The sequence below is a fragment of the Haliotis asinina genome, chromosome 10 (assembly GCF_037392515.1).
Source record: "Haliotis asinina isolate JCU_RB_2024 chromosome 10, JCU_Hal_asi_v2, whole genome shotgun sequence".
In the NCBI taxonomy this organism is placed as follows: Eukaryota; Metazoa; Mollusca; class Gastropoda; order Lepetellida; family Haliotidae; genus Haliotis; species Haliotis asinina.
The window spans coordinates 39,545,907-39,570,067 of NC_090289.1; the positions used below are offsets into that span (position 1 = coordinate 39,545,907).

General features: G+C 40.9%; 2 protein-coding genes across 3 annotated transcripts; one reads left to right on the forward strand and one right to left on the reverse strand.

Annotated features, from left to right (window-relative positions):
• Positions 1-9,395: 9,395 nt before the first annotated feature.
• LOC137298418 (tubulin beta chain-like) lies at positions 9,396-11,930 on the forward strand. The gene is made up of 4 exons (XM_067830681.1): positions 9,396-9,529; positions 9,818-9,926; positions 10,440-10,795; positions 11,069-11,930. Exons 1-4 carry the CDS (start codon positions 9,473-9,475, stop codon positions 11,885-11,887), a joined length of 1,341 nt encoding a protein of 446 aa, XP_067686782.1. The 5' UTR covers positions 9,396-9,472; the 3' UTR covers positions 11,888-11,930.
• Positions 11,931-12,934: 1,004 nt separating this feature from the next.
• LOC137298039 (carbohydrate sulfotransferase 11-like) lies at positions 12,935-23,608 on the reverse strand. Of its 2 annotated transcripts, none has more exons than XM_067830079.1 (3): positions 23,388-23,608; positions 21,354-21,511; positions 12,935-14,874 (listed from the first exon to the last, which is right to left on the reverse strand). In XM_067830079.1, exons 1-3 carry the CDS (start codon positions 23,470-23,472, stop codon positions 13,735-13,737), a joined length of 1,383 nt encoding a protein of 460 aa, XP_067686180.1. In that variant the 5' UTR covers positions 23,473-23,608; the 3' UTR covers positions 12,935-13,734. The 2 variants fall into 2 exon arrangements, with proteins under 2 accessions (XP_067686180.1, XP_067686179.1); XM_067830078.1 differs by lacking the exon at positions 12,935-14,874 and adding an exon at positions 17,063-18,446 and having other exon boundaries at positions 23,388-23,591.
• Between the last annotated feature and the right edge of the window lie 553 nt (positions 23,609-24,161).

Consider the following 24,161-nt stretch of genomic DNA (forward strand, 5'->3'; position numbering starts at 1 on the left):
TGACATGGAACCGAGCGAGTGAGAGCACATGTGGGTGAGAGCGCAAAGGCGTGGATGGTGCTTCTGTGACTTTCCTTCATAGATCAAAATGCACAGATGTGCTGAATTTGTGTGTTATTCTATATTGTGATGGAATCGTACAGAGGGGTATGTGAGTACATGTATAACATGTCATTCATGATTTTATGGGAGAAAACAATTTTCACCACACATAGTATACAAGATGTATACATGGTTCCGACATTCGCGCCACGCTCCGCCCACCTTGGTTTCTGTTGCTACGTCCCCCAAGCTTTCGGATGCTGAGCTGTCAAAATGGCGGATACACTGGAAGGCACCGATTGCCTGTTGACAGTCCCGAACACAATATCTATTGTATTTTTGCCAGATCACGCTACTTTAACGAAAACATCGAACCAAATGCTTGTGCTCAGTTCGACACTTCACTATGGAAGTGTAATCCCAAATATGAACATGTTACACCTGACCACTTCCTAAATAGCATTTTGTAATCAAAATTTCCGAAAAAACAATTACTTATAGTAAATATGTGGCAATATTTATTTGTGGCAAATATGTGACAATATTTGTTACAGATCAGTTTTCTTCACATGCATCAAATAATTTTAGCTGCATGATTTTAAGGTCAAACATTTTAAGTGTACTTTATATCAGCTTCCATTAACTTTGTGTTGTTATTTTTATGTGCGTTATGTCGCAGGATTTTTTTATATGCTGTTATTATCACATTTGATTTATACCAACTTGGTTACATTATTTTAGATGGCTCAATTAATTTATTATTTTTTTTCTCTGCCAACATTTGGGGGTTGAATATAATCATGATACATCGAAAAGTGAGGACAAAATAAAAATAGATGATGTACCATTCTTTTGTTGTGTGGTGTTGTTTCTCACATATCAGTGTTTGTCACATTAGCGAACCCTTTTTCAAATAATAGTAAAGTTTGGGATAGGAGCACAAAAACATTTAAACAACTCTTATAGGCATTGTATTCTTGAAATGGCATACTGTTATATAAATACACTTCTTTTTCTTACTGAAATATGCCTTAGAAATAAATCACTGGTATCCAAACAGATCCTCTTTCTTGGTGGTGGCCGGATTGGTGTTGAATCTCCCCCACTACCGCAGGAATCTGCTATGGCACTCTGCTATTAGTCCACTCGGATCCTTGAAATACCGTCACAACAGTGCATTGATTATCAGATTCTCCAGAAATTCTGGAACTTATCACATATGTTTACGTGAGTGAGTTTAGTTTTACGCCGCACTCAGCAATATTCCAGCTATATGGCGGCGGTGTAAATAATCGAGTCTGGACCAGACAATCCAGTGACCAACAACATGAGCATTGATCTGCGGAATTGGGAACCGATGACATGTCCCAACCAAGTCAGCAAGCCTGACCACGGGTCCACATATGTTTAAAGTGTGCAAAGTCAAATATTGATTTTCGTAATATGATGCAAAAACACGCTCTCCGCTGGCAGTACCTCAACTTGACAATTTAACATGCATATATTTATTGATCATAATAAATGTGTAAAGTGTGCTTCTGACTATACAGTTTAAAATAGAGAAAAACACTACAATAAAATCGAATGTAAAACAAAGCAAAATTAATATTTGGCACGCTTTGCTAGCTGTCAGTCTGCCTACATGCAGTAGATCGATGTTGAAAATACATAATATGTATTTCCGGCATAGACGTATTATAATTCCACTCACTGAAATCTTCCCCTTTTGACAATATTTTCAAGGATTAATGTATCAATGATTAAATATACCTTTGAAGACTCATGTCTGTGTTTGTTGATGCTGGTATCCAGCAGATGACGGGGTCTTCAACAAGCCCGAATCCATCGCAAACGCGAAACCAAAACGGTTTCCAAACGGGTCTTTGGCTTTGGAAAAGGTATGAAAATTGCATTCTCGAGCCTCTCTTGGTATCACTCAACAGATTTGCAAGTTCCCCATGCACATTGTTTTCCCATTATCCAACAACGGATAGCTATTTCGCAGGGTCAAATGTCCTGACAACCGAAGCTTGGGGGAACCTAATGACGCCTTCGCAACAAGCTATCCCGAGGTGATGGGAAAACACGATCTGACGGAACCGTGTATATATGCCTTGGCTGGGACACATACGGTTCATCACATGATATATAAGCATACAATGAATAGTGTTTGTTTTTGCAGTTATTATTTATTTTTTATTGTTTTCAACAACTATTTATTGTAACTGCAATAACAAGAAAATAAAGTATTTCTTAATGTATTTTGTGAAATGTTCTCATTGTACCAAATCAGTACCGTCTCAGGAGGTAGAGATCTAAACGCCGGAAACAGAATAGTCAGCCCATGTTATTCTTGTTGTGCGAACCTTCTATTTCCGTCACTATATACTAAGATGTATTTTTACATGTAACCTGGATACCACATTGTAGGAAGAATTTATCCATGTGTAAACCAATCCACGATAATATAAGCAAGACACCATTTTTTAAGGAATATAATTAAAATTGATTTCAATAATGGAGACACCCTTACGACCATTCAGAGAATAATTGTGTTTGGTGTATTTATTTAGGAGATAAACAAACTGTAGGAAAATCAAAGGTATATAACCAAAATATAATAGTTCTATTTTTTTAATTTAAAACCGAACGCGTAGCACACACAGTATGTTTATCTTCATTCTACCATGACCGCGTTAATAAGATTTAAAAAACGAATTATTTACCGCCGCGACAGCGCCGCTGCGCAAATCGGTTCGACAAGCTCGCACTGCCAACACCGAAGGGGTGCAGGTTCATCCATTCTTTTGGACCGCCAAACATAAGGGTTAACAGCCTGTCCAAAATTGTGAACAGTGACAACTTTGTCAAAATAAATTAAAATAAACACCAGCTTTAGTGCTTCAAAACGTTATTCACACAATTAAATATGTTCATGTTTACAGTGTGAACCATAGTTTCTTAGTTTTTGACGGATGATAACATGAATTTTCACAAATTAGAACCCTCTCAACTTCTGGAATGAGTTAACCCACTGACCTAGTTTCCGCCGAAATGATTGTTGATAACTGTCAACAGCACAGTTAGTGATTTGAAAAGTGGATGACGCGCATGGCTTTACGCTAGATGTGCCAAGTTGACCTGATTCATCGAATGTGAACTGACAGATTGGGCCAAGTGTGTGGAATTAGCCGGAGTACCCTGCAGAATTGATGAATATTTTCGTTTTTGATCGGAGGAAGAGTCGGTGTTGTATGAATTTAGACTTTGCTCATTCTTGTGTCCAGTCAACTTCACGATCATGCGTGATTCTACACCAGCATGTGCCAAAATGTGTAAATTTCACTCAAGCCGGCATTTACTGACAAAGTTTTCATCACTGACGAAAGAGAGTTGTGGCCTAACGGTTTGAGAGTGTACCACGTGGTGTCGTACTCACGTACACATTTCCGTGATTGCTGAAAAAATGCTGGATTTTGTGGATTCAATTTGGATTTGTACTTTGAGAATGAATCGACTGGATACGAAGACAAACCGGTCGAGTAGATACGAGGTTTTCCCTGCCCCCCACCGTGAACCCCACCTGGATGATTCTTTGTCGCTTCAGAGTGTGTCATCGTAATGTACTGAACACCCATGTCATCGGTTTCGACAGTGAAAGAATCGCGAGTGAGAGACTGCTGATTTTCACAGCCCCACCTGCCAAAACCGAGAGTGAGATCAAACCAAACTTTAACTTGGAGGTTTTCCGGCTTGTCAACAGACAAGTGCGATCTAATTTTGGCCATGTCACCCTGAGAAATTGGCTCATGGTGTTTGGGGTTATTCAAGCCCATCTTTTTAATTTTGAGCAAGATACCGCCCTGAAATACATTATGTGCGCTGTGAAATAGTTCATCCTGCAAAATATTAAAATTGCGTTCATGAGGAAGTGTCCTGACATGACGATGTATGGCTGCCTTGATCTAGTAGATCTAGTGTCCGTCGATCGTCCTCACTTTGGCATAAAAATGTCGAAGCAATTTTGCCAGTTGTTCAGCCGGAAGACTTTCAAAGTTCGGATTCCCATTTTGTTGTGTTAGCCATTCTAAATGGAAAGGAACATACTCAGTAATGGGAATATCTTAAAAAGGTAGGAACTATTTTTCTTTTTATTGAATGATACATTATAGTTCGGTTACAGTTACGGTACTTACTGTAGATCTACAGTTTTCGCATTTAAAAATGAAACCATTACGAAGTGTTATGTTTAAAAATATACTGTCTGTGTCATAATATGTTTGTTGCTAGTAAATTAATAAAGGAAAATCATTGGTGAAATTAGTGAAAATAAATTCAATTTCTAAAAATTAATAGTGGTGTTGTTTTGGGTTGTTTTTTTCATTTATAGAATATATTTCCTTACGTTTGAAAATGGAAACGCCCCAGTGGGTTGTCTTTAGGGTGTTTTTATGCCTCTCGGCCAGGTATATTTGGTCTAATTCAGCTTCATCCACTTTTTCGAAGCGTCTTGATTTTTTGGCATCGGACGGCCAGCATGTAGGCCAGCTTCAAAATTGCTATACTGTAGATTATTATTGTGATCGATTATTATGTGAATCTTTGGGCGTAGCAATAGCTAATTTCAGTCATTGTACTATAAAATGTTGGTTATCACTTTCATCTCTGACGTTGGAAAATAATGCTTTTAATTATTCATCAAAGTCTTTACTTCATACCTAAGTTTTTCAAGTCAGATTTGGTTTGGACAGGTTCATTAGAGTGACCTACAGTTTCATCCAGGCTGGGTGTTGACTGAAGTCTAAAGCAATTAAAGGTTGAATTAGAAAATAAACCAACCGGTACTGTGTTTCGAAATTATAGGTAGTGTTATCATAATATGATAGAATTTAAATGAGAAACAATTTCTTCGTTAACGGGTAAGGATCAGTGGCCATATCGTCAACGAAATCGAAATAATAAATAAATAATTTATGCACTTTATATGGAAATTATGAAATAGTCCATCTGTTATGGCATTACACTGAATTTACGTAATCATTTTTGCTTGTGAAATGTTTCGTCCGAAAGCAGACGATCTGTTGGCGCTGTTCAACTCAATTTGTTTTCTATACTTCTGAATTAATTTGTGCATATAACCACCTGTCTCTGTCATTTGCGCCAGCAATGAGTTAAGCTCATCATCACTGAATCCGTTTTCAATAGCAGATACAAAATTTATACCTCTGAATGACTTTGATTAACCAATCACAATCCAGTATTTACCGAAGTCATGGTAGAATTTATAATATTTATGCAATAATCAAATCCTCCATTTCATGTTGTATTTACTGCTTATGTTAGTAATGCGTGTTCACTTTCATATGTTTAAACCATACTGTGTCGTGAACGACTGTTCACACCTGTCTAAACAAGCTTTGTCCATTGTTTGCATGAACATTGGCGAAAAAATGTACTGGCTTTAAATCATATGACACACGTGAGTAAGGTAGTATTCAGTATGTATCAGGCTATGTTTATTCATATTATTGTTGACTGACATAACACGTGTGGATCATTCTACAGGGATTCTAATATTCTCCATGCATAATAACTATGCTTTTCACATTTTTCATTTTTATAATTTTTTGCTTCAAAATGGCGGCGATCTATGCCCTAGTTTCACGAATGCTTGGGCGTGAAGGCCGTGATGCTTCTTGGTTCATTGAGCGTAGGGAGGTGCACCTCACTCGGAGGCTGTCGCAAATTAAAAGGAAGAAAACAGGATTAACAAGGACACTCGGGAACATCTAAGTGAAGTTACTTATTCCTCATCATTCCCTTTTTTTTCTTAATCTTCATGCTTGATCGGGAGAGGGGATTCTCTTCAGTGGATCGTAAACATAGCTTTGAATGACACTCACGGGTGGGCAAATGATTCATTCATTGTTGGAGTACAGTATGAATCAATCTGTATCTTCACATGAATGGGTTACTTGTCCCAACTCACGTAAACATCTAGACATGCTGGGTTGTTGGATATGGATCTACCCATTCATGGAAATATCTGTGCTGCTGGAAATAATGGATATATGTGCGAATCGATCTGTTCATGGACATATGTGTGAAGCTTTGGATTTCCTATGGATTCTGTGAGGTAAGTTGTTTCAAAACTTCTCCCTTAGATGTTGTTTGCACAAATGGGTGATGGTACATTATGATCTAAAAACAGGCACACCAGGTGTCCACACAATAGATCTCAATATAGGAGTGACTCATCTTCTGAAAAAAAAACACCAGGCGTCCAGGTGTTGATGACGTCATAAATCCAACATGGCGGATCCAGTCCTATTTACCCAGCCTTACAACATAAACATGTTCAGAAACGTGATCCTCGGAAAATTCTTTTTTCGTGGGTGAGGGATTGCATTTCTGGCACAGGTGGCAACCTAGCACGATGCGCCCAATCAGTTCCATGGTTTAAGTATGGTTTGAGAGGTCTTGTTTCACACGTTTAGCGTTTTATGTATGTCTTTAGGAAAAACGTTTTTCTCCTTCGTTTAGTTGTACGAGTATCACGGATGATTAATTCGTTGAAATAAATAAGCAAAAAATTCGGCTTGTTCCGGAATAACATGAATCGGTCACGAATGGTTCTATTCTTGGAGGACACGGAAAGGGGCGAATGGTGACAAATGAGACAACTCGTTCCCGTCTCGATGCCTGGTATGTGCGAAAATACGACAACTAACCAGAACGCGCGTAATAATGACAGTGTTTTCATAAAAATAATACCGAGTATTTAATTCGTTTGTGACGTTATATCAATGTTCACAAAGTCATGAATAATGTATTGTCGGTATATTGTAAGTACAAAGAACGTAGATAATGGAATTGTGTCGCCTCTTGTGATGTTTTTAACAAGGAAAATGCCATGGACGGTGAGAAATTCAAATACACGCATGCGTGTGATCACGTAACGGCTCTCCTCTTCTCAGGTGATTTCCGGGCATGTTTTGTAGATTCTACGTGCGCTTCCAACATATTTAGTAAATGTGATTAAAATAACGCAAAACAACATAGTTTTATATAACAAATCAACTTTAAATCCAATCAGTGCGTTGACATTTCACTTAAAAGGGCATATTTTAGGTTTGTCACAAGCTTTAGCTTATGTCCCAAGTGAAATACTTTTGGTTTGTCACGAGCTTTAGCTTTAGCAATCTTTCGTTTTCCAATATAGAACCGCACAAGGCGGATCAATACATCATATTTGTCAACCGCTTCACTCAAGAAAACGTAGGCTGCGTAGAAGCAAAACATTTCCTACAACTTATAAAGAAAATAACAAAATAAGACAGAATCAACTCGGATTCAAAATTTGATTCTTTTCAACTTAGGATTTGGTTTCAAATGCAATAGTGTAATTCATCAAAACACTTGTGAAGTGTAAATATTTTGAACATGACTACGTGATCTAAATCTTGCCTAAACGTCAGTCGGCTATCACTGTACATGTCGGCTGAGTCGTCATGTTGAGAAGTGTTCACAAAAAAGAAGATAACAGGGAGCATTTAATTAGGAGCGGCAAACTCAACAGCAAAGATGAATGTGAATAACAGGGATCTGTATGTCTGAAATAGCTGAGCTTAATCGGAGGACGAGTTACTGTAAATAACATGGCGACGCTTTGCGCAGGATGCCGGTGACGCCTGTTCATCTCGGCTTGGAACTCCCACTTGTCGAGATTCGATGTTTATGTTCAAGACTCCACCAGTCTACAACCTCAAATGAAGACGATTTCAAGCTTATTGTGTTCAAACTCTAGGAAGTGCTTTTGACTCCTAAATAAGAACGCACGGTAGGCATGGCTTTGGCAATACTTTGGTGTGGGAGGACTCGAGAGGGTGCGGCTGACAGTGGCATTGATCGAGATACAAGAGCGCCGCTCATCTTTTGATATTGGGTGTTTCTATGCAGTCCTGACAACATACACGCCGAATTGTTGTGACGAAATCAATAACTTTTACGGGCGACGCCATATTTGTTTACACTCACGAGAGACCACTAGACGTGTTTGTTAACTTGTTTCGATTGTTTTATCTTATTTTCGTTTTTATTACAGGAACTTGAGTTATTATAGGATTGAAAATAATGCTTGTAACCACACTAAATGAAATAAATTCTATTTAATTCAATGGAAGTGTTTTCATTTTACATGCTGTCAGAAGGTATGAAAACTTCTGAATGAAAATCATAAATGGAACGAGTGATGAAAGTAGTATCAGTAATGTCAAAGTTCACGTATTAGCCAATCAGATCACCGGAAGGTGTTATGAAATCCCTTTACGCATTACCACGCGTACCTGTGAAAGTCCGGGGTAGAACAGACCTTCAGCAACCCATGCTTGCCATGAAAGGCGACCATGCTTGTCGTAAGAGGTGACTAACGGGATCGGGTGGTCAGGCTCGCTGACTAAGTTGACACATGTCATCTGTTCCCAATTGCGCAGATCGATGCTCATGTTGTTGATCACTGGGTTATCTGATCCGGACTCGATTATTTACAGACCGCCGCCATATAGAAGGTATATTGCTGAGTGCGGCGTAAATCTAAACTCACTCACTCATTACCACGTGGGTAATAATCATAAATTCCACCTGAGGTTTTGCAACAAGAATACATGCAAGTTGTGACAACTAGTTGACATCGTGCAGCAATTCATGAAAAAACACTCCACAGACTCCCCAGTTCGAGATACATGTTAAACTAACTTTTGTGTAATTATTTTCTTATATTACAGTTAAATAACAGGAAGAAAAAAGACGTGCGATTCATGAGCCTGTTTGGGAAGATTAAGACAATATCTAGCAATAATTGCAGAAGAACGTGTGTCCAACAAATCATCATCATCATTATATATTGAACATGTTAAAATCTTTTAAAGGAGAATTTTTCTAGTGTTTCTGTAATGTTTGTTAATGTTGAATTGAATTATCGTTCATAAACACACCTCGAGGGTACATGAGCCCATGGCCCCCTCGCGACCAGTGAACAACTTATAATATACTTAATTCCATGCTTACACTTGCACAGGTATACTTCCATTTATGTATGTTTGAGGGTCAAATGAATGCAACAAGAATATCCTAGCAGCATTATTATAACTGAATGTAGGCAGCAATATTCGTCAAGTGGGCGCACCCTAATGAGACGCCTTTTCGTCGCAATGGGCTTAATTGTGAGATTAAGGGCAGGTTTAGCCTAATCGTGTTATCGTGTTGGTAGTTACCAGCAAGGCAACTACCGACCAATCGGAAGCAAGCATACAACAAAAACATCATATATAAACAGCGTCCTTCTTGCTGAGGTCAGTAACAACTCAAGTGCCCAGCTGGACTTTTGTAGTCACCATTCAACGTCTTCTTCCTCCTTCCACCTTCTGTCAACATGCGCGAGATTGTACACATGCAAGCTGGCCAATGCGGCAACCAGATCGGAGCTAAGGTAACGTAATATTAGTGAATTTATCAGAAAAGAATTGGAAAACAATTTTACACATTTAGAACAAAAATGGAAGCATTAATGTTTGTATGAAATGTTTTTTCTGTGTTTGCTGCGTTTTAGATTTCCATTTGGAATTGTGGTATACTAGAAAATGCATCATTATAATGTTTAGCGGAAAAGGAAAAGGATCGCGATAGTTAATTCTTTGCAGATATAAATTAAACTAATTTCAGTGCATTGAAGCTACTTGGTAACATTTCTGTTGTGAACATTATCCTTTCGATACAGTTCTGGGAAGTGATCTCTGATGAACACGGCATTGACCCCACCGGCACCTACCACGGCGACTCCGACTTACAGCTAGAGAGAATCAACGTCTACTACAACGAGGCTACAGGTGAGTAAGATACTGAAGTAACGGGGTCGAAGGGATGTTAACAGGACACTCTTTCCTCATGACGTAGATGATTATCATCACAACAACAGATACTTCTCTAGTATTCAAGTTGTATATAATATAACTGCAGGAATATACAGTAATAGTGGCTTGTTTGTTTTATAACGCCATCTTTCACAATACTCCAGTTATACGGCGGCGTTATGTAAATAACCGAGTCTGTACCAGACAATCCAGTGATAAACAACAACAATGTACGCAATTGGGACCCCGTTTGTCGCCTTTTATGACAAGCATGGGTTGCTGAAGACCAATTCTAACCCGGATCTACAGTAATAGATTATGATGGCATCATGGCTCTTTCTCACGAGACTCGGACCCTTCCTAGATGCACTCTCTAAGTATGCATTGAGACACTCCAGTCTCTTCTAAGACAGTAAAGCACAACATTGACAGCCCAATGCCTACACATACATAAATAAAACCAAAACAAACACCATGTACATTTTCCAGGAGGCAAGTATGTCCCCCGTGCTGTTCTCGTGGATCTGGAGCCTGGAACCATGGACTCAGTACGATCTGGGCCCTTCGGTCAAATCTTCCGTCCTGACAACTTTGTCTTCGGTCAGAGCGGTGCTGGTAACAACTGGGCCAAGGGTCATTACACAGAAGGAGCTGAGCTGGTGGATTCTGTATTAGATGTTGTTCGCAAAGAGGCAGAGAGCTGTGACTGTCTTCAGGGCTTTCAGCTGACCCACTCTCTTGGAGGCGGCACCGGGTCTGGCATGGGCACCCTCCTCATCAGCAAGATCAGGGAGGAGTACCCCGACAGGATCATGAACACGTTCTCAGTTGTGCCATCACCAAAGGTAAATAAGAAGGATAATCGTCTTGTTGATATGCCCCGAAAGATCACGTGGTACTCCAGCCACGTAACATGGTATCAATACCTGGCTATGGAATTCATTAACGCCTCAACCCAAAACACAAAAACAAATTCTGGCTGTAGAAGGAACAAATATGAGTTGAACTGTAAATTATAAACTGTGGTTTTCGTCGTTATTTGCACTGTTTATAAGTATTCGTGATATTCGAAATGATTATACAGTTAATATAAATCATCAAATGTTTTCCTTTTCTAGGTATCTGACACAGTTGTCGAACCCTACAACGCCACCTTGTCTGTACATCAGCTGGTTGAGAACACTGATGAGTCCTACTGTATCGACAACGAGGCTCTCTACGACATCTGCTTTAGGACACTGAAGTTGACCACACCCACCTACGGTGACCTCAACCATCTGGTATCCGCCACCATGTCCGGAGTAACAACATGCCTTCGCTTTCCTGGTCAGTTGAACGCTGATCTCCGTAAACTGGCTGTCAACATGGTGCCATTCCCCCGTCTCCACTTCTTCATGCCTGGATTCGCTCCACTCACATCCAGAGGAAGCCAGCAGTATCGTGCCCTCACTGTCCCCGAACTCACCCAACAGATGTTTGATGCCAAGAACATGATGGCTGCTTGTGATCCCCGACACGGCCGCTACCTGACAGTGGCTGCGATGTTCCGAGGCCGCATGTCCATGAAGGAGGTTGACGAACAGATGCTCAACGTCCAGAACAAGAACAGCAGCTACTTTGTTGAATGGATCCCCAACAACGTTAAAACTGCCGTCTGTGACATCCCGCCACGTGGCCTCAAGATGTCGTCTACCTTCATTGGTAACAGCACAGCTATCCAGGAGATGTTCAAACGTATCTCCGAACAGTTCACAGCCATGTTCCGTCGCAAGGCTTTCCTCCACTGGTACACTGGCGAGGGCATGGATGAGATGGAGTTCACTGAGGCCGAGTCCAACATGAACGACTTGGTGTCGGAGTACCAGCAGTACCAAGACGCCACCGCCGAGGAAGAGGGCGAGTTTGATGAGGAGGAAGGAGAGGCTGAGGAAGCCTAGAAATGCTTGCCATTGTATATTCAGAAATAAAATCTGAACCCAATCAATTTATTACTTTTTGTTTTTCAATGCACTTTAAGATTAGAAATTATCAACAATTTGGGGCGGCGAGTATATATATTCGTGGCTTGCGGAAATACAATGGAAGCCGACTTGCTTTAGCAAATGACCACATTCAACCACATTCATCAAATGAATTACGACACTGTCCTCTTACTTTTACAGATCTGTACATTTCGTATGATCCAAGTGTTTTGATATTATAAGAACTGACGATTTGTGTGTATTTCTAAAATGGCAAAATAGTGAGTGAGTTTAGTTTTACGCCACACTCGGCAATATTCCAGCTATGTGGCAGCGGTCAAAATGGCAAAATAGATGTATTTATAATCCGGTAACGTTTGTAGCACTGTGTGTCAAATACATGAACAAGCGCTCCATTTATCAGTGGAATTGTTTAAATAATTGATTGTGCCACCGACATCAAACATAATATAATGTATCACAATAGTCTGAATGCTGTGCAACTGCTTTGTATGATCCAATGCATGTTCCGACATTCTTTTCTGCGGGTAAATAGATTTTTCGTTTCTCACAAGTGCACTGCACTGACTGCGTTAGAATTGATCTTCAACAACATATGTTTACAGGTGACTAACGAGATCGGTTGAACAGGCTCACAGCTTCCACTGAAACAAGCAAGTGAGTGAGTTTAGTTTTACGCCACACTCACCTGACCTGACCACCCGATCATGTTAGTCGAGTCTTACGATGAGCATGATCGCCTTTTGTGGCAAGCATGGGTTGCTGAAGGCCTATTCTACCACCGGACCATGTCTTGAAACATGCCGTTGTAGCCCATTTTCGTAGACCCATGCTCATGATTTTGCTCACTGGATTGTCTGACTCGATTATGTACCAATCGAACCCATGTACATTTATCTAAAATATTATTTGCTAGGCGTCAATCTACAAACAAAACAAGATCAGTATGTAGTGTTTCGCACTCACAAAGCTTGCTGTACATGATGAATCTTCACGTGTATATTTCTTTATGGAGTTGAACATGACGTCCAAATTCAGTATAGTAACTATCCATTTTGTATCTTAACTGCAACGGAACCTGAATTGCAATAGTGTAATTATTGTTTTTTACTAAACAACAAAGGTGCGGTTCTGTGATGTTCACTGTTCTAAAGTGACTGCTCCCTTTGAAACGTGTCAACCAAGTAACGGAGTTAGTGAAGATCAGTTCTAACTTGCAAAGAACAGGTACGTGCCCAAGGGGCAGTTGGGTACCATATCGGTTAAAGCCTACGCTCATGAATCAGAAAACACGGGTTCATTACCCACGTAGGTACAAAGTGTGAAGCCCAATTTAATGTACAGGTGTTAGGTGTAGGTAGATCTTGATCGCGTCATAAAACTAGCCAGTTAAGGGCCTTGTACCTAGAAAACATCCACCAGGAATCGAGATTCACAACATTTTACCTGTGAAGATAAGAGGTTAAAAGGCTAACGGAATTGGGTGATCAGGCTCGCTGACATGGTTTTGACGTCATCGTATCCCAAGAGCGTAGATCCATGCTCATGCTGTTGATCACGTGATTGTTTGGCGAAGAGTCGATCAACAACATGAGCAATTCTGCGCAAATGGAAACCGATAACATGTGTCAACCAAGTCAGCGAGCCTTACCACCCGATCCCGGAAGTTGCCTCTTACGACAAGCACATAGTCGTCTTTTGTGGCAAGCATGGGTTGTTGAAGACCTATTTTACCCCGGATCTTCAGGAGTCGCAAATCTTACTAAATAATATGTGTAAAAAGCTTAATCACATAATCTTTATTATAACAGGTCGAAGTAGTCAAACATATTTTGTTGAGGAATACTTGTTCTGTGGAAGAGTTCGGCTGGCCGATCAGGATACCCGAACGTGTAGAAGTCATCAAGGTATTTCTCCCTGATGGCTTCCAAGTCTCTCAAAGACAACTGCGAATATGCCTGCAAGTACGCTTCCTTTTTGTTGAGGATGGATAACGGACTAGACTGTCTGTAGGCTTCAAGTGCCATATTTATATATTCCGTTACACTGACGTCCTCACTTCCGATAGAAGTAAGCGGATATTGGCGTGTTTTGTCTATCAGTCCAGCGATTTGCAACTGCCGCCATATTCGTTGGTATCCCGCATGGGTGCTGACACACTTGATCCAAGCACTCCTGTTGACATGCTTTAGACGAAAACCCCTGACGACAGCATCGATGATGTAATCAACTTCATGCTCAGTGCTCATGTCGTAGAAAACAATCTTCTTCCCGAGTAAACCGGTTCTATTCAAAATATATATGGCGTCGTTCGTGAAGGTCTCCATCTTGCCGATGACGTCATAATCGACACTGCAAACGTCGCATTTCCCAGTCGTGGGGATCAGGTGCTCGTTGTAATTATTGGGATGAAGAGTGTTCAAGTACCGAACTAATTCCACAAAGGTAATATCCGCTCCGCACCCAGTGTAAAACCGTCCATCAGTCCGAACCTTCTTAATAGCCCGTTTGGCAGTATACTCCCAAAACACACTATTAGGAGCTAACATTTTATCAATATACGTAGAAAATAGTCTATGATACGGGTCACGTGTGAAAAGGAATTTGAAAGAAGACTTAAGAGTTTTCTGTAAATCTTTCTTTCGGTTAGATTTTGTCAGTTTTATACCCAGAGCGTAATTATTAGTTATAAAATCTGAGTATGAATACATATACGGGGATGATATTCCAGATTTCCATCTTTTGGCTACTACAAAAACTCGTCTCCAAAAGGTACTCCCAGCTTTTGGCACGGCACAATAAAACAGGTTAGGTTTTCTCAGAACGCTAATCTGACGGAGTTTATCTACCTTCATTTTCCCACTTCTGCGGATTCGACATATGTCCTTAACCAGCCTTCGTCTGGAGCTGTAAATTTTCTCTAATTGTTGAAACGATAACGTCTGAAAGGAAGAATGAGACAAGTAAAAATTCCAGAATCCAATGAAACGAGTGTGAATAAGTGAGTGTGGTTTTACGACGCTTTTGGCAATATTCCACCAATATCACAGCGCAGCTACCAGAAATTGCTCAACACGTACCCATGTATGGAATCGACACCGGGGAATCGGCGTGACAAGTGAATACTTTAATCACCTAACCGCCGACGAAGTTAGCGAACTCTGAGCATAACTACGTGTTTAGATAGTACACAACGTCTTTTTTATTTTTATTTCAGTACACCAAAATTATATGTTTGTACAGTAGTTTATACGGCAGAAAATTGTATATGGTTACATGTTTGTACAGAAGCATACACGTTCATATCGCTCATATGTCATACTGAAGGACAGGTTTGCTTTCATGAAGGACATTCATACTACAGTATATAAAGCTATATATTGTGTATGGTTACATGCTGTTACAGTAGCGTACAAGTTCATACACAGAGTACACCATTCTCACACAGAGTTGTACAAATGTACAGAGTGTAGTGTTTGCTGTACCATTGTTTATCAACAATGATAATACTGTTACACAATACACAGTACAGAAATCACATTATAATAAATATCAAGTTGTAATAATATTGAAAATAATATTAGTGGGGAAATACTTCGACTATGTTCAGATAATGGTAGATGGCTTATCCATTTTTATCAAAACATTCTGTTATTGAAGTGTTTGCTTTCAGATTCATATTTGCAATATATTTTTTAAATATTAATAGTGTCCTTTACGATTACACGATTACAAACGATTACACATCAACTTAACTCTACATGAAACTGATGTACTTTGTACAATATTTTTCAGTGAGTGAATTTTGGTTTACGCCGCTTTTAGCAATATTACAGCAACATCACGGCGGGGACACCAGATATGGGCTTCACACACTGTACACCCATGTGGGTTATCGAACTCGGGCCTTCATCGTAACCAGTAAACGCTTTATCCACGAGGTTACCCCGTGGCTACGACGCAGGGGACAAGTCTAAAGATCAAATCTTATGTACGAATTATCAGAGTAGCGCATACAACACTGAACTGACATGAGCATACAATTATTTGCCATGCCTGAGTGCTGGACTTGAACGGGAATACAGTTCGAATCGGCTCTCTAATATTCCTGCTATCAAGTGTTTTTGTTCATTCTTTAACAGGGAGGAAGTCGCGTTCTCTTCCCACAGTTGTTACTTGTCACATTTTCCTCTGTTCTAATACGACCCTTTCATGGTGCGAGTGTTCAAGACTCGTGATTGGAGGTAATCAGATTTAGTAGTGCAATCAGCGACCATGTCTCAAAAGTGATCGTTCGCAAGATCTCGGCAATTTCCGGATGCATCGTGAAAACTAGAACCTCTTCCCGGGCGCGATACTCAAATGTTTCTTCTCGACAGAACTCAGTCATGTCACATTTGTTTCTCCACATTGCTTGCATTGGTCAAGTTGAATCTAAGTCGATGGAACACGTGTTCTGATTGGACAGAAAAAGGGAGATCAATCTGCTGCCATTTTCGCCGCTAGGGGATTTTATGAGAACGGCGAAATATGGCAGTATTAGAACAGTGAGGAAGTCGGGGCTCACCTCAGGCTTAGACTCACAGAGTTAGTTCCCGTGATAAAAGCATACAACATGGAACTACGCCTGCAGGCTAATAATCACCATCACAAATTCATTACCAAGAGTTGGAAGGAAACTGATAATGGTTTCACTGGATATGCGAGTGAGTGATTTTCCGCCGGTTTTGACAATATTCCAGCAATATCACGGAGGGGACACCAGAAATGGTCTTCATGGACTCTAACCTTGTGAAGAATCAAACCCTTTTCTTCAGCTTGACGAGAGAACGCTTTACCCACGAGGCTACACCACCGCTGCTGCCGAGATATGAAACTAACAATTCTACCGTCGTCTATCTCATGTTGTTTGTTGCTAGAATACTGGTGAATCTTGCTAGACTACTGGTAAAAATCATATACAATGTCATCAGAATCAGTGTCACTATGTAGTTAGCAAAGTTGATTATAGGGCATTTACACTGAACAAAGTTCAAGTGATTGATATTGTGTTGGGTGTGGATCTTTTCAGCGTAGATTCAGTTTACAATTGCAAAATTACAACCGCAAAATATTCATGACCCATAACAGTTTGTAGTACATATGAATGATCTTTAGTTTACATTTCACAAACGGTCTGACCAACAATTCTCCCACCGATTATAATCATACAGAGTTTGAACAGATTCTGCTGCCTTTTGCGTCGATAACATCCTTTCTCACAATACTCAGAAAGCCACACACACTGAAATGTAGGTCCCGATAATTTATTTACAAACCTTACATCCAAGCTTATGGAGTGTTTGTGAAGAAAACACCATTATTTCACATTCAGCAGATCATAGTAATTGAAATCCCATACTTTCTCTTTACCGACCTGCTCAAATAAATCTTTAGGTCTATCATTGTAGTCATAAAGATAAAAATCGTCTAAGTATTTTTCTCTCAGGGTTTCTAAATCATCACGAGTTAGTTCACTATATGCTTGCAAATAGGCTTCCCTCTTTTGAGCTTTGGCTTTCTTGGACGATCTCTTAAAAGCCTTGAGCGCCATGTTGATGTATTCAGTCATCGATATGACGTCGCTTTCCCGAGGGCTTAAGGGATAAGGGTCCGTCTTGTCAATATGTCCACCTATTTGTAATTGACGCCAAATCCTCTGATTGGCTGCATGAGTACTGATGCACTTGGTCCAACTTTTCCATCGTTTATTGTCATTATTTTTAAACAAAAACGCCCTTGTGACGGCATCGACGATGTAGTCAACCTTATACTCTGCGGTCACGTCGTTAAACTGTAAGTAACGTCCAAATGAATCAGAGGTATTAAATATGTAAGTCATATCCTTGATAAATGTCTCCATTTTGCCAAAGACGTCATACTCTACGCTGCACACGTCACATTTCAGAGAACCCGGCAAGAAATGCTCGTCATACTTCTGAGGTGGTAATGAGTTCAGGTAACGAACCATTTCTCTAAACGTAAGGTCCTGACCACATGTGGCATTAGGATCGCGGATGCCCTTCCGGATCAACAATGCGGCCTTCTTGGCAATAACCTCCCAGAACTGATTATTTGGAGCGTAGATTTTGTCCACATACGACGAAAATAACCTTTGATATGGATCCCGTGTGAAGATAAATTTCAAGGAATTATTTAACAAGTGCTGCAGCGCTTGGAGGTTCTTGGGTTTCAGGAGGGTTCTGTTGAAGGCGGCCTTGTTAACATTAAAGTCAGAATAAGAAAGCAGGAATGGGCTTCTTATAGATGGATCCTTCCGCCTGAGTGCTACAACAACTCTACGCCAGAAAGTAGTCCCACACTTTGGTATCGCACAGTAAAGCAGGTTGGGGATATGAACGACGCTGGTCTGCAGGCGGAGCTCCCTGGGGGTTATTTTACGAGTGCGGTTCAGCTTCTTGCAGGCGTTCTTTACGTGGTTGCGCCTCCTCAGGTACACCTCTTTGTCGCCAGCCTGAAAATATATAATCATCTTAGCATGCGTTTCAAAAAGGCAAGTTGAAAGAAAGTGGTCTTTTGACAGTGATGTGCTTTGACAATAATTGTGTACACTGGAGCTGTAGTCTTTGCGCTAAACAACCATAGCAACGAGTTGTGACGGAATGAGCTATAGTGGACCCGATGAGACTGGCCCCAACCCAGGCCACAAAAACAAAAAACATAATTTTCCACCGTCATCGGGTCTTCAAGGCATGGGGTGTAAGGGACCCATGAACCATCCCAACAACCCCAAAGGGCCATTTTAATGAGTCGTATACACGTTTATTAGATGAATACCTCTAGCACGCATGATAGTTGATAGAAATGCTCAGGATATCCTTTCACAAAGAGTGAGTGAGTTTAGTTTTACGCCGCAGTATCCCAACCATAAATAATCGAGCCTGGACCAGACAATCCAGTGATCAACAGCATAAGCATCGATCTGCGCAACTGGGAACAATTGACATGGGTCAACCACGTCAGCGAGCCTGACCACCCGATCCCGTTAGTCGCCTCTTACAACAAGCAGAGTCGCCTTTTGTTTTGCATGTGTTGCTGAAGGCGTATTCTACCCCGGACCTTCACGGGTCCCTTTCACAAAGAACTGAAGTGATCGCAAGTCACTAAGGTAACCTTAGTGCAACACAAAGAATGTGAGTTAAAGTTAACCTCAGTATGCATTTCCCACTGTGTCAATATGACGTTCAGGTCAGGTGACTGAAAGGTTCAAAATATACCTACCCGTTACGGCAATGGTGTGTCGACTTGGTAAAATCCAAACTTCGTCGCGTTTATATCAACACAGACCCGTTTAGGTGTCTCTCGGGGCATAAAGTTTAATGTACGCGCGAGAGTGAAGTTGTTAAGAGTCATGGCCGAGCAATATCATGCATGCATAACGAAGATGAAGGAGCGGCGCAGCGCGAATGGTTGGGTTTTTGTGACTGGAGTAACCGAGTTGTTTCACATCGCTTTTAGCAATATTCCAGCAATATTACGACAGGGAATACCTTAAATGGGCTTCACACATTGTACTCATGTGGTGAATCGAACTCGGGTCTTTCGCACGACGAGCGAACGCCTTAACCAATAGGCTAACACACCATCCCCGTTTAGCAACTGGAGATGTTCCATATAATTTGGTGTTATTTCATTGGATGAAAAGATACGTATCTATTATAACACACACGCACCAGAGCAAAGCAAAGAAAACAAAACAAAAATTAACCCCCCCCCCCAAAAAAAAAAAAAAAAAAAAAAAAAAATCATGATGACATCATGCAGATCTTGAACCAGCAACACAGCAATGATCGATTGACACACAAAAGTAAAAAAATATTAGCCGTGATATGGTTTATGTCAAGTAACTCGATTCTGTGGGTCACTTATTTTACTTCACTATATCACTCTAAACCTTGCCATAAGGAGTAAATATATTTGGTTTGTAAAACCAGTCACTTGATTAGATAGTCAAGAACTCGTTATTTATTTAGTTGTAGGCAGCTTTTAAGCAATATTCCAACAATATCACGGCCGGGGACACCAGCAATGGGCTTCACATATTGCACCCTTGTGGGGAATCGAACTCGGGTGGTCTACGTAACGAGAGAACGTGGTCAACAACTAGGCTGCCCCACCGCTGCCCCATCTAGGGCTTGCGAGTCTCACGAGGCGGTACTTCCGGTACCTCGCAGGTTCCCGCCACCTTTCGAGCGAACCAACTTTAGATATGCGAGACAGGCGCCAGTTTACTTTCGGAACCAGATTTCCGGCGACTTTCCATTCGTCACCACTCGCCCCTTTCCGTAACTTCCAAAGACTCACCCCCGACTCGATGCCCGTTATGCGCGAAAATACGAAAACACGAACGTACGTTCGACACAACGACTCTCACTGGTCCGAATGTGTATGTTTCTGACGATCTTCCGGGCTTGTGGTGATTGTACGTGCGTTTCTACAAGTTTAGGAACTGTAGCCATAAATTGCTATCAGCTTCAGTACAATAATATTATGTCTGAATGTAACTAATGAACTTATGAATCTTTAATATTGGGCACAGATTTCGCATCTCGAGGAATATTTTAGTCTCACGTTTTTTGATGATTCATATGTTTTTCAGTGAATACACTTAAAATCCACTTGGGTGAGTGAGTTTAGTTTTACGCCGCACTTAGCAATATTCTAGTTATATGGCGGTGGTCTGTAAATAATCGAGCCTGGACCAGACAACACAGTGATCAACAACATGAGCATCGATCTGCGCAACTGGGAGCCGATAACCTTATTATTAACCGATTTAAAGCAGCTGTTTTTTTGTAAATTTTATTCACATATTCAATAAAACAAAACCCATTTGTGATCACCAACTCTTTTCAGACATATTGAAAAGAAAGGGTGAACATCTAGTAATTATTATGTCAGAATATGCTTTTGACAATTGTTTCCGCTTCTTTTAGAGTATCAAGGAGGTTAAATTCTTTTTTAAAAAACCCAAAACAACAAACAAACAAACAAAAAACAACTACAAGAAACAGCAATACAATGTATTGGGGTTGTGGTTGTGGTCACGCGTGGTCGACCGCTCCTAGGCCTGTCAGAAGTGCTGCCTGTCTGCCCGAGTCGCTGCATCAGTCTGACGACGGTTGCTCTTGTGCATCCAAAGGAGGATGTGGCATGAGAACGTGTGCTCATGTTGATCACTGGATTGCCTGGTCCTGACTCGCTTATGTACAGACCACTACCATCCAGCTAGAATATTGCCGAGTACAGCGTAAAAATTAACTCGTCTCCCAGTAGAAACAGTCCATGATTCGCTGTGAATGTGCATTTCACTTTCCGGCTTCTCGAGTTTTCAGAAAATATGAAAATATATAAGACCTACCTGATACTGCTGCTGAACCCTCCCGGCAAGTTGGTATTGTAGATTCTTCATGTAGCTACGTACGATGACCTTCCTGGACGTTGTGTTTCGGGGCAGTTGTAACGTGAGTTGGAGGGACTTCACAAGGGAGTACGGGGCCACGCTGTGCGGGGAGTGGTCTGTAGAAGACATTTCTCTAGCTAAGCTGAGGACTAAGCGTGGTCTCAGGACTGGATTGCCAAGTTATCAATGATTTAGATGATTAATCGATCGATTGTTGCTTAAGGCTGCGATATTCCCGCTATACGGAGTCAGTCTGTTAATATATGCAATCGAATCTGAACCAGACAATCCAGTGATCAAGAGCATGAACGTCGATCTACACAGCTGAGATACGATGACATCAGTCAACAAAGTCAACCTGACCACCCGATCCTGTTAGTCGCTTCTTAAGACAAGCATGGGTTACTAAAGAACCATTTCAGTGAGTGAGTGACTTTGGTTTTACGCCGCTTTTAGCAATATTCCAGCAATATCACGGCGGGGGACACCAGAAAGTGGACCTCACACATTGTACCCATGTGGGGAATCGAACCCGGGTCTTCGGCGTGACGAGCGAACGCTTTAACCACTAGGTTACCCCACCGCCCCAAGAACCATTTCAACAAACATCTTCACGGATCAGAGGAAGCACACAGATAGCGATGACAAATTGCAATAAGCGGTTGTAAAATCTCTGAAGATTATTCACGCAGACCTTACTTACGCGTTACCTTTGCAATTTTCCCATACGAAAACTTTAATATATGCTTACGGGGAAACCTGTGCTATGGTTGTTAAATCCTGTACTCAATAGCCCTGGATGTAAAATGGTGCTTCATTGAACTGAAGGTCAACACAATCACAGGACCTTGTCTCACTGGAATACATACTTGAAATGATTTGCACACACTTCATACAAAGTACAGGTGATCTCATATCGCAGATACCCGAGAAGATCTGGAGAGAAATGATCTTCCACAATCTGAAGGCGACTGACAGAATAGGTTGGTCAGGAAAGCTGACATGCTATTGTGTCACGACTGCGTGCATCGATGCAACATGATGTCGATCACTGGATTGTCTGGTCCAGACTCGATTTAAAGACCAACGAGATTTAGTTGGATTATCGCTGAGTACGACGTTGAAAAACGAAAAGACAACACAACCCAGGCATAACCCAAGCTTCACTAGCTTGTAACAAGTTCTTTCGCTGTGATGTAAGATGGGCTCCCATTTATTATCAGTTATGTGAATATTTTAGTGTGTGTTGAAGTGCGTGTCTTCTAGTGAGTAAATTTAGTTTTACTCCGCTTTTACCGACATTACAGCAATATCATGGCGAGGGAAACAATGGGCCTCACAAATTGTACCCATGCCGGGAACGAGCATCGTGAACGTCGTGACGAGAACACGCCTTAATCACCCAACCGCCCCGATAATGTCTTCCAGAAGAGTATTTTATGGGCGTATACATTAGATCCTGTAACAACTTTACAGTTTTTTCCACGCATATATACGTAGTTCTCTTGATTGCTTGGTGAATAGTATTTATCAAACAATTTCTTTTATTGCGTAGATGACTATTATACATAACAGAAACCGACTGGGGCAGGGGGTGGCCAAGTGGTTAAGGCATTCGCTTGACACGTCGAAGACCCGGGTTCGATGCCCCACATGGGTAAAGTGTGCGAAGCCCATTTCTGGTGTCCCCTGCCGAGTTATTGATAAACTATTGCTAAAAGCGGCATAACAAACTCACTCTCTGCTATCCCGATCACTAGTTTCCCAGTTTTAGAATAATTTGAATACTAAGGACACTGAGTTTCTGTTCCAGAAATATTTTGATACACCAATGCTGTTTCGCAATAATAAATGCATCGCCTATATCAAAAAACGGAATACCAAGAAACATTTGATGTTGTACTGTAGTTAGGAAAATCTCATGTCTCATATCGAGATGTGACCTGTAATCCCATATCTGCTTACATTTTCCAAGGACATGTTCATACTCACTGACTACATGATTGCTGTTGTAGAAAAACGACACAGCAGAGACGAAGACCATTATATACAACACTTGTCTTTTCCGACTGATCATTTTGAGATCACTGAAGCTCCAGACACAAGAACTGCGCAAACGATAACCGACACATCAGCACGTGCACCCCATGCATGTGGATGAGTTCATTGTAATAAAGAGGGGTGTTGTGAAAGTACGCGGATATTTTACGAATGCGAGGTTTATGCAAAACTCTGTCAAATATAAAGAAACATGGCAATCGAAGTTGTGATTAGGCCAGATAAAAATTAAACATTTGTACACGAATATCCTGGAAAAGTAATATCCTTGACATTACAGAAAAATAATTAAAGGATAGAAGTTGAAAATAATGTCCTCAATGAGCTTAATTGCCTTTCGCAATTCTATTCGAAACAAAAATCCCAAAACGGATTTTTTATAAAGAGGTGAAAATTATTTCTGTGTAAAATATTTACACCCTTCTGTCTATGTCTGTAAGCGACACGGGTAGCCTAGTGGTTAAAGCATTCGCTCGTCTCGTTGAAGACCCGGGTTCGATTCACCACATGAGCACAATGTGTGAAACCCTCTTCTAGTGACCTCGGCCGTCGTATTGCTGGAATATTGCTAAAACGGCGTAAAACCGCACTCACTCACCCACTCACTGTACGAGACACAAACAGAACACTCGTGAAAAAGACTGACACAGACACTCACGCCATCTCTTGCTGTCCCTCCCGCTGCCTCCTGTCTAAAGTGGGGCAGTG

Bases quoted from the DNA above. Each gene is read 5' to 3' on its own strand.
- LOC137298418 (XM_067830681.1), top strand. From the start codon at position 9,473: ATGCGCGAGATTGTACACATGCAAGCTGGCCAATGCGGCAACCAGATC. The intron at 9,927-10,439 runs GTGAGTAAGATA...TACATTTTCCAG, and splicing joins CTACTACAACGAGGCTACAG to GAGGCAAGTATGTCCCCCGT. The intron at 10,796-11,068 runs GTAAATAAGAAG...TTCCTTTTCTAG, and splicing joins CAGTTGTGCCATCACCAAAG to GTATCTGACACAGTTGTCGA.
- LOC137298039 (XM_067830078.1), bottom strand. From the start codon at position 23,472: ATGATCAGTCGGAAAAGACAAGTGTTGTATATAATGGTCTTCGTCTCT. The intron at 21,512-23,387 runs GTGAGTATGAAC...TGTCTTCTACAG, and splicing joins CAACAGCAATCATGTAGTCA to ACCACTCCCCGCACAGCGTG. The intron at 18,447-21,353 runs GTAGGTCTTATA...ATATATTTTCAG, and splicing joins GGGTTCAGCAGCAGTATCAG to GCTGGCGACAAAGAGGTGTA.